Source organism: Manihot esculenta, chromosome 18 (assembly GCF_001659605.2).
Source record: "Manihot esculenta cultivar AM560-2 chromosome 18, M.esculenta_v8, whole genome shotgun sequence".
NCBI lineage: Eukaryota > Viridiplantae > Streptophyta > Magnoliopsida > Malpighiales > Euphorbiaceae > Manihot > Manihot esculenta.
The window spans coordinates 6,860,149-6,868,932 of NC_035178.2; the positions used below are offsets into that span (position 1 = coordinate 6,860,149).

Genomic DNA, 8,784 nt, shown 5'->3' on the forward strand with positions numbered 1-8,784 from the left:
TTCACGTTATCAGCTCTATAAAATAGATCCTTTGAGCTATAAATTGCTTGAGCGCATTTGACTAACATAGTTAAGTTAGGAAAGATGTTTTTATTTTTCAATGAAGTGCATTAGAAACAGAGTCGTCATGTTGAAGTCTAAATCATTTTTAAAATATAGAAATTCATGTGTTTTTTCCACCATATATATATATATGTATATATATACATATTTAGGAATTTGAAAAGATAGGGATAACCGTCCAATCTTTAGCAAGCACGAAATTGAATGGATAAAAAAAAGGATGATTTTCCTCTGTTGGAAAGAGAGAGGCTCCTTGCACTGCAAATTGTTTACAGAAAATAGTAATCCAGTCCATTCCTACTTGTGCTTCAAAAGAAACAAAGAAACAAACACAAATGAGAATTATAATAGCTTCTTCAAAGACGATTGAACACGCTTTCAGCCCCATAAATCCACTTCCATTAGGAACTCAAAAAGGGTAAAAAAATTCAATGAAAGTAGCTTCTAAGCAGACCCCATTTTTTTATTACATCATGATAGGTCTTTAGCTGATCACAGTATGAGGTTGCATAGAAATTAAATAACCTTAGAAAGATGGTATATGTTGCAAAAAAGGTGGACAATGAATCTCCACAAAGTATATCAAAAAGAGATCTGTTTCTCATGCAAGCAAAATGAAAAGCTAATTAGCATGAGCCCATGCCTATACCAGTTTGGAATCAAGACTCAGATCCTGTTGCTGAAAAAGATGGTTCGCCTACAGAATTTTGGGCTTCTAGTAACTTTGCTTGACGTTCAGCATGTTCTCTTTCACATTGACTGATTCCCATGATAATATCAAGCATTGTGCCAGTTGTGCCAAAGAACACAAGTGGTGCTAAAGACTTCCTTTTTATCCCTACTGGAATTGCTACCAAAGCCCCAGCCACCGAGAAGAACCATGTGCCTAATGCACTGCAAAGCATCAACATTGATCAGCTCTCACATCTAATATCAAAATACATCAAGTGTGGAATAGGAATGCAAGGAGGAAAAAAACTGTAATGCTGACAATTGGTTTCATGCCCAAGTACGATTTGAGGGATGAGACTTTCTGAAAAGACAACGCAGTAAACTTATTTACAATTGAGATGTGTTAAATTAAAAGGTACCCAGCATAATTAGAAACCAGATACACTTCTATGCATGAGTACAATGATTTTATACAGTAAGACAGAGGATCGGGTTATTAGAGAACATAGGAATTGCATGGAGAAGAAGTTAGCAGTTTGTAGCTAAGTAGTATTATCTCTCACTTTTCTTCTTGTATTCTCTCTTATCTCTTTCTCTGAGATTCTTCTCCCCTCCTCTGTCATTTCTCTCCTGTTTGTCAGCTACGAACACATGCTTGCTCTTAACTTGAGCTCGTTATTTTTTAGATAAGCTGAAAAATTCTACTAAAATGGTTTGAAATAACCAAAAAGCCCAAAAATTTCCACTGGCAAGCAACAAAGTTACTGCAACTACTCTGAAAACCTTGTAATATCAATTCAGCAGTTGCAAAACTAGCAAAGTTGAGCCGTTCAGCTAAAGGCTTGGCTATTGGTAACAACTATTGCTCGCAAAACTTTAAAAATGGAGATGCTAATCAAGATTATATGACCTAAAATACAAGCAAATATAAAATGATTGTAAAGTGACACCATCATCTAATACAAACCACAAGATCAACCAAGCATTAAAAAGAACTAGAAAAGCTATCAGGATTTGGCAGATATGTCGGCACAAACAAGTTTTGCTTGTACATCCAAGAATGATCTTATTCCAACATTCCTGTGATCGCCATAACATGGCAATTAAGGTTTCAAATGCCTAAAAGATTACAGTAAGATCATAGCAGAGGCGAACTCAATTCACAAAATTCTACAGAAACAAAGGGGAAAAAAGAAACTGACTTGGCAACCGAGCAGTCCTCAAGGTGCTTAGCTTGATCTTGTCCTGCCATTACTCCTGTTCTCCTGATAAAAACTAGAAGGACACTTTAACCCGGAACAGCTTTTGGCCAATTAAGTGAAAAACTTGATCAGCATGGATAGTGTAGAAAACCCTAATAACTAGAGGCCAAGATGAAAAGGAACGAAAGAGAAAAAAAAAAAAAGAAGCAATCCCATTAAAAAATTAGAGCTGTTTCGAAGCTCACCTGATGAGAAGAAGCCTCCCAGAAGAGGAATCCGCGAGAAAATTTGAACAAAGGGCTCTGCTTTTCTCTGTGTTCACTGGCCTGAGTCTCAGACTCTCAGCTGCCTGTAATAACCAGTCCGCCCGGTTTACTGATTTCCCCTTTTTTTTAGGTAAAATACGCCGTGTTAAACGATTTGCCGTTTGGAGTAAAAGATGAAAAGATAAATTATTCTTTTTAGTCCTTTAACTATTCAAAAATAATATATATTTCTTTATTTTAAAAATCAATTTAATTTTTATATTTTAACTCTACTGCCCTGTTTTTTTTTGTATTTTTCATTAATTTTCTCAAAATTCTTAAAGTACCTTTGAGGATATAATTTTTTTTAAAAAAAATTGTGTCATTACTTTAATTTTATTTAGTATATATATATAATTATGATGGAGTAATTTTTGAAGGATTAAACTATTGAATTTTGAAGAAAGAGAGAGATATACGTTAATTGTTATATAATTTAGGTATTAAAAAGTAATTTGGACAAACAAAAACGCCGTGCTCAGAAAACGAGAGAGAGAGAGAGAGAGAGAGAGAGACGGAGACGGAGACGGAGACGGAGACAGGGAGAGATGAAAGGAGTTGGAGGGCCATTGTTGTGCATAGGGGATTTGCTAAGCGATCTTGGAGAGAAAGAAGATGATGTTGTTAGAGCAAGCGATCATCACCCATCCCACAAAGAAGCAGGTTCACCTTCTTCATCTTCAATTCCTGATTCTGGCGATACCCTTCAATCCTCCTTGGATCTTACCAAGCTTTTTCAGGTTCTTTTCTTTCTTCTCTCTTCAATTGTATGCATTCGTCCAACGAATCCCAAATGTAATCACAGTTTCCTGATTTTATCATTCGTTGTTCCTGTTCTTATTTAGCCTTTATTCTTGAATTTTAGCTTTTCTTGGTAGTTTTTCATTAAATTGCAGCTTGTCTGTGCCACTCCCGCAAGAATTGGCCCTAACAATCTCTTTATTTTACTTAATAAAAGATTTGCTTCAATTGGTAGTATGACTATTACGTGATGTTTCCTCCAATAGCTCCTGATGTAAAATTGAGGTCTTTGTTCATTGTGATTATTCTCTCGATGGATATTCAAATTCAAACGATTGACATACGAGGAGATGACGGTAAGTACTCATTGCGCAGTTAGTCCTTCCAGCCCAGCATTTGGTTTCAGAATCCAGAGCATAGGGATTAATAATTTGTCACTTCCAGTGCAATGCCTTCTTGGGCTTGCAAATACTAGAGTGCATAATTGGGTCTTGACTTGAAACAGTCTCTATCTGCTTGATGAAATGCTAGAGAATGGGGCTAACTCCAATTTTTCCCTTCCAAGACTGTGGTTTGGTTGATGGTCTGGGTAATGACCTCTTTGGGTCTAGGTAATCTGCCGTGTGTGTGTGTCAAGTCATCTTCAGTTATCATGTTATATATAATAAACCACAACATGATAACTTGAACTCAATGATAATGCTGTTTTGTGAAGTGCTTCATCTCAAAATTTTCATGTTTAAGTTAATTCAGGTTTGCTTGCGATTGTATCAGCCTAGGGGCATCTATTCTATTCAAAGATCAGCAAAATAAGATTTTCTATCTTGCTCCAGGAAAACTATAGCCACTTGAATAAGGCACTTGCTGGAACAGATCACTCCTGGACAACTCCAACTCTAAAGGTATTTCTGATCAATATTTACGAGTATGTATGATATGTAAGTAGCTCTACAACAATATTTAGCGCGTTAAACATTTTCCCAGACGTTGTATTTGCATGTCTTACTGGCATCTCTAATGAAGTATATAATGCGAATATTCGATGGTCTTGAATATATCTGTGACTAGAGCAAAGACAGTATGTGTTTCCCTATGCAAGCCTAAATTCTTAAAAATTTTGCATGGTATTTATCTGATAATGCTAAATCTATAACTGTGTTAATCTGTATTGTTGGAATACTCCAGTTATGCACGGCTCTGGAAACTGCAAACGAGTTGGTCCAGTCCACCAACTCAAACGTCAGACTGCTGTCTGAGAAAGTTGGAGAGCTTGAGAAAATAGTCAAGAGGGGAGATTCTGCTGTTGCAGCAGCCAAGGCAATTCATGTTTCTTTGAACCAGAAGGGAAGTCCATTTGTGGGCAGTAAAAATGTCTAGTAGTTTAGATTTCCTATGAACCTGGTCGGTACTGTGCATTTATTGGAATTCTTTTTCCTGTTTCAATTTTTTTTCTCTCCTTATATATGTATTTGTTCTTCTTTTCTCACTGGTAAATTAGCTACAACAATCTAGAATCTTCATTTGAATAGAAATTACAGATGCAGAGTAAAGTATTAGATTGAGTGGATTATGCTTCAGTTTTATTTAAACTACCTTGATAATATATTGTGAAAGACTTAACTCATGGTAAGTCTGCTTGAATTCTGTCATCATGTAAGAATGCATATAACTCTATAAGCTTATGGAGTTTAAATAAGGAAAGAGTCTGAAGCTGTGGCCCTTATGTACAAGACAGTTTTAAGCCCGGATAAATGTTTTTCAGAGAAAACATCATTAAAAACTGTTTTATTATTTTGATATTCTTAGGACCAAGTTATCTCAAAAATAATTTTTAAATCAATTTTTATAGTATTTTGTAACCAGTATGTTTAAGGGTATTACTCCCAATGACAGTTTTAAGCTATGGTTAATCAACCAAGGTGACCAGCTGCTTGTGATCTGCTGAATGTGAAATGAAAAGAAAATCTCTTTATCTACCAAAAAAGGCTTCTGCACCATTTGCAGGAAAGTGAGAGTGTTGGGTTATTGGTATTCAACTTCATCTGTAATCACTTCTCTATGATATTAAAAAAAAAAAAAAAAACAAGAAAAAGGGTTTGAAAATTTATTTATAAAGATCATATTGCAAAACATGATGCATGTAATTGCCAGTGTTGCCTAATACAACAACTCCTTTGCTATTAAATCAGAAACAAACAACTAAACGAAAATTATTGCAATCACTTCCCAAAATAAAACCCATCATGCAAGAGGAAGAAGACAACCAATCAACAACCTTCTCTGTGGTCTCCATGCTTAAATCCTCCAATTTGCATCTTGTTTAACAATAACGTCACCATCTTATAACAAAAACTATGAGTTGATTCTCTTCTAACAAGACAATCCTTTAGCTATCATAGGTTTCTTAATTTTTTTTCTTACTAATTAAAATTATAACTAATGTCACTCTTGCTGTGATGGATCTGAAAGAACTGACATCATCAGCCTTCAATTCTAACTTTTATATATACACTTGCTTATAAATATATATTCAAAAGTTGATGATTGTATGGAATGAAGAACACAAACGAGATGGTTAGTAGGCTAAAAAGGGACAGAAAGACTTGAAATTATCGATCCACTTGGAATTCAATCAGACTATCTATTACATTGTACTTGCACTTCAAGAACCCTATGAAAAGTGTAAGAATTTCATTCCAACCCACAGTAATTGTTTACGATATTTTTTATGTGAAATTATTATATAAAAATTTTGTTAAAATTATGATATTATTAAATATAAAATAATTCATTTATTAAACTATTTTATTGCATAAAATAAAAAACTAAATTTTTTTTATGAAGAAAAGAAAAGACATTACTAATGGCCATAAAACATATTACCTTAATATAAGGTTTGTATTATTATTACAACCCGAAAAGGATGGAACCCCCAAGCAACAGCAACAGCAACAGCAACAGCAACCTTTTAACAACTTTAAACCTTAATTAAAAAAAAAAAGTGACTAATTAATATTTTTTCATTAATTGAAGACTATGATGCATGTAAATTTATGGAGGAATGATTGCAAGTCAATCGCAGACAAGGAGAAAAACAAACCTAGTAATGCAAGTTCCCAAATATTTATTGTTTAAGATTTTATGGAAGTGGGTGTTTTCCTGTATGCCGGTTGGTACTTGAGCAGTACTCTCAGTGAATCATTCTCAAGTAATTACTCTGCTACTGCATACATTATCTTTGTAGCCTACATCTTGATTTTGCTATTTTTTACTATAAAAAAAATTTAGTAATCAACTATATTAACTATAATTTTAAAATATGTATGAAAATAACTATATGTTATTTTTTATAAAAACAGAATGAATATTATATTAGAAAAGCCAAATAAAAATAAAATAAGTAGTGCTGATTAGGGATATTCTTTCTATTTAATTTATATTTGAAGTATTTACCTTTGTTATTAGAAATGGACCAATGATAGAGTGCTTTGACTTTAGTTATTAATGTTTAATGGTAGTGCGCTCATCACCATCCATTCATTATGATCGGCAATTTGATGATCCAAGTATTTGTATAATATTTGTCAAAGTTCTACACAAAATAATAATAATAATTTATTATATAATTTATATAATAGGAAAAAAAATTATTAATTAATTTTGTATTTTAAAAAATATATTAAGATATTTTTAATATTTTAAAAAATTTACTGGTCAATTTTTTTATTAATTTTAATTATAAATATAATAAAAAAGTTTAAAATATATTTAATTTAAAAAAATTAATTAATAAATTTTTTAAAAATTTAAGAGATTAATTAATAAACTTTTTAAAAATCTGACTAATTAGTTAATAAAATTTTTAAAATTATAAAAATTAAATAATAAAATATTTAACAGTTAAAAGTTAAAATTATTGAATGAATTAATTAATAGATTTTTTAAAATATTAAAAGTATTTTAATATATTTTTAAAATTAATAAATTAAATAATAAAATTTTTTGAATTAAATAATAATTTTTTTAATAATAATAATAATTAATTCGTTGATTAAAAATATTCATAAAATGCTTTATTTTTTGAAGAAGTATTGATAAATGATAATTGGTTGAGATTGTGTCCTATGAATACAAAACTTTTGAATTTGATTATTTATAAACGTCCTGACGTTAGCCAAAAAGTGCATATAGCGACCTTGATGTAGATGTTATTATTAATTATATTTAATTTAATCACTTTTTTTTTATTTTATTGACTTTTTAATTAAATAATTTAAGATCTTCAAATTTTTCGAGATCAACTTTAAATTTGAATTTGTTAAATTCTCTTTTTAGTAAATTTAAATTGTTGAATTAGAGTTTTTTTAAAAAAAAATTGACATAAATAGATTAATTAGATTTATTAAAATTTCAAATACTAAATTCTAACACTTGAAATTAATTAAAATTTATTTTAATATATGATATATATTGACTAAAAAGTTATTTGCATCGCCGATTAAATGGCCGCCAAAGAGCCTAACGATTCCGGAGCTATGAGGGGCTACGTCCCCAGCAGGATATCATAACTATTCATGGCGTGCCGGCCGTTGGCTTAGTTAAAACAAAAACATTTGTGATTCTATCAAGCGACAGTATGCAGCCACGTCCTAGGTCACAATTAGCTCGTTATTCTTCACTCCATCCTATTCCAGTCACACTTTATATTTTAAAAAATATAATAATTAATAATTAATTAAAAAAATAATATTTATCTAATAGAATGAGAGTATTAAATAATTAATAATAAAAAATAATTATTTAGATTTTTTTATTTAAATTAAATTTCTAAGAAATCGTAATATAAAATAAGAGGGACACTTATCTATCACCTTATATATTTACACTATTATTTATGTATATTTTGTTTTGATAAAATTAATTTTTATATTTTTAAAATTAAATTTTAAAATTTTTTTATATTTAATCCATTTAAAATTACAATTCTTTTATCTATTATAGTTATTAATTCATAACTAGTGGATAGTCAAAATTTTTTCTAAATATAATTTTTTTTTTAAATATGTTTTATAAAAGTTTATAATCTATTTAAAAATTATTTAATATCACTTAAAAATAATTAAAATTGTAAATATTTTTTAAAAATTTTAAAATTATAAGTATTGAAATATTTTAACAAATAGAAATTAAAAAATTAAAAGTATTAAAAATTAGCTAAATGAGATATTATAAATAAAAGTTAATGGAGATTTAAGTTATCTTTCAAATAAATAGTGAAGGATCAAAATATTTAAATTTAATAAATAAAAATAAACTTATTATAAAATAATTTAAGTGGACAATTTAAAAATATAAAGATCGATCTATTAATTATCCTAAAATTTAAAAATTTAAATTTAATTAATTTATTTAAATAAGATAATAAAGACAATTTCATACTTTTAATCGTAAAAATAAACGGTGAGACTTGTAATTAGACTTGTAATTTGGATGTATGGATTATAGAGAAATTTAATATTTGATTTTAAAAATATATAAATATTAAATATTAATCTATTAATATAAACTGATTTTTTTAGTAAATATCAATGGTCAAATTAATAAAATATTAGATGTCAAGAAACCAAAACATTACAATTAAAGTTATAAAGAATGAGTCTACAATTATTTTTTTTTTCTAAAAAAAAGAAAGAAATATTACAATTTTACCAAGTCCATAAATCTTGTATTATATACTCGTTCTATTTCCAAATATGATCATTATATAAAACACGTAGACCAACCAAAATTTTTTGGACTGC

At 29.5% G+C, this 8,784-nt stretch overlaps 2 protein-coding genes across 2 annotated transcripts; one reads left to right on the forward strand and one right to left on the reverse strand.

Annotated features, from left to right (window-relative positions):
- Positions 1-444: 444 nt before the first annotated feature.
- LOC110606030 lies at positions 445-2,337 on the reverse strand. Its single transcript, XM_021744748.2, has 3 exons — positions 2,183-2,337; positions 1,938-2,037; positions 445-957 (listed from the first exon to the last, which is right to left on the reverse strand). The coding sequence occupies exons 2-3, from the start codon at positions 1,985-1,987 to the stop codon at positions 723-725; spliced, it is 285 nt and encodes a 94-aa protein (XP_021600440.1). The 5' UTR covers positions 1,988-2,037; positions 2,183-2,337; the 3' UTR covers positions 445-722.
- Positions 2,338-2,695: 358 nt separating this feature from the next.
- On the forward strand, positions 2,696-4,539 carry LOC110606070. The gene is made up of 3 exons (XM_021744812.2): positions 2,696-2,982; positions 3,817-3,885; positions 4,169-4,539. The coding sequence occupies exons 1-3, from the start codon at positions 2,791-2,793 to the stop codon at positions 4,358-4,360; spliced, it is 453 nt and encodes a 150-aa protein (XP_021600504.1). The 5' UTR covers positions 2,696-2,790; the 3' UTR covers positions 4,361-4,539.
- Positions 4,540-8,784: the final 4,245 nt, after the last annotated feature.

Excerpts from the sequence above, each read along its gene's own strand:
- LOC110606030 (XM_021744748.2), bottom strand. The coding sequence starts at position 1,987 with ATGGCAGGACAAGATCAAGCTAAGCACCTTGAGGACTGCTCGGTTGCC. Across the intron at positions 958-1,937 it reads GAGGACTGCTCGGTTGCCAA|TGCATTAGGCACATGGTTCT; the intron begins GTCAGTTTCTTT and ends GATGCTTTGCAG.
- LOC110606070 (XM_021744812.2), top strand. The coding sequence starts at position 2,791 with ATGAAAGGAGTTGGAGGGCCATTGTTGTGCATAGGGGATTTGCTAAGC. Across the intron at positions 2,983-3,816 it reads ATCTTACCAAGCTTTTTCAG|GAAAACTATAGCCACTTGAA; the intron begins GTTCTTTTCTTT and ends ATCTTGCTCCAG. Across the intron at positions 3,886-4,168 it reads GGACAACTCCAACTCTAAAG|TTATGCACGGCTCTGGAAAC; the intron begins GTATTTCTGATC and ends GGAATACTCCAG.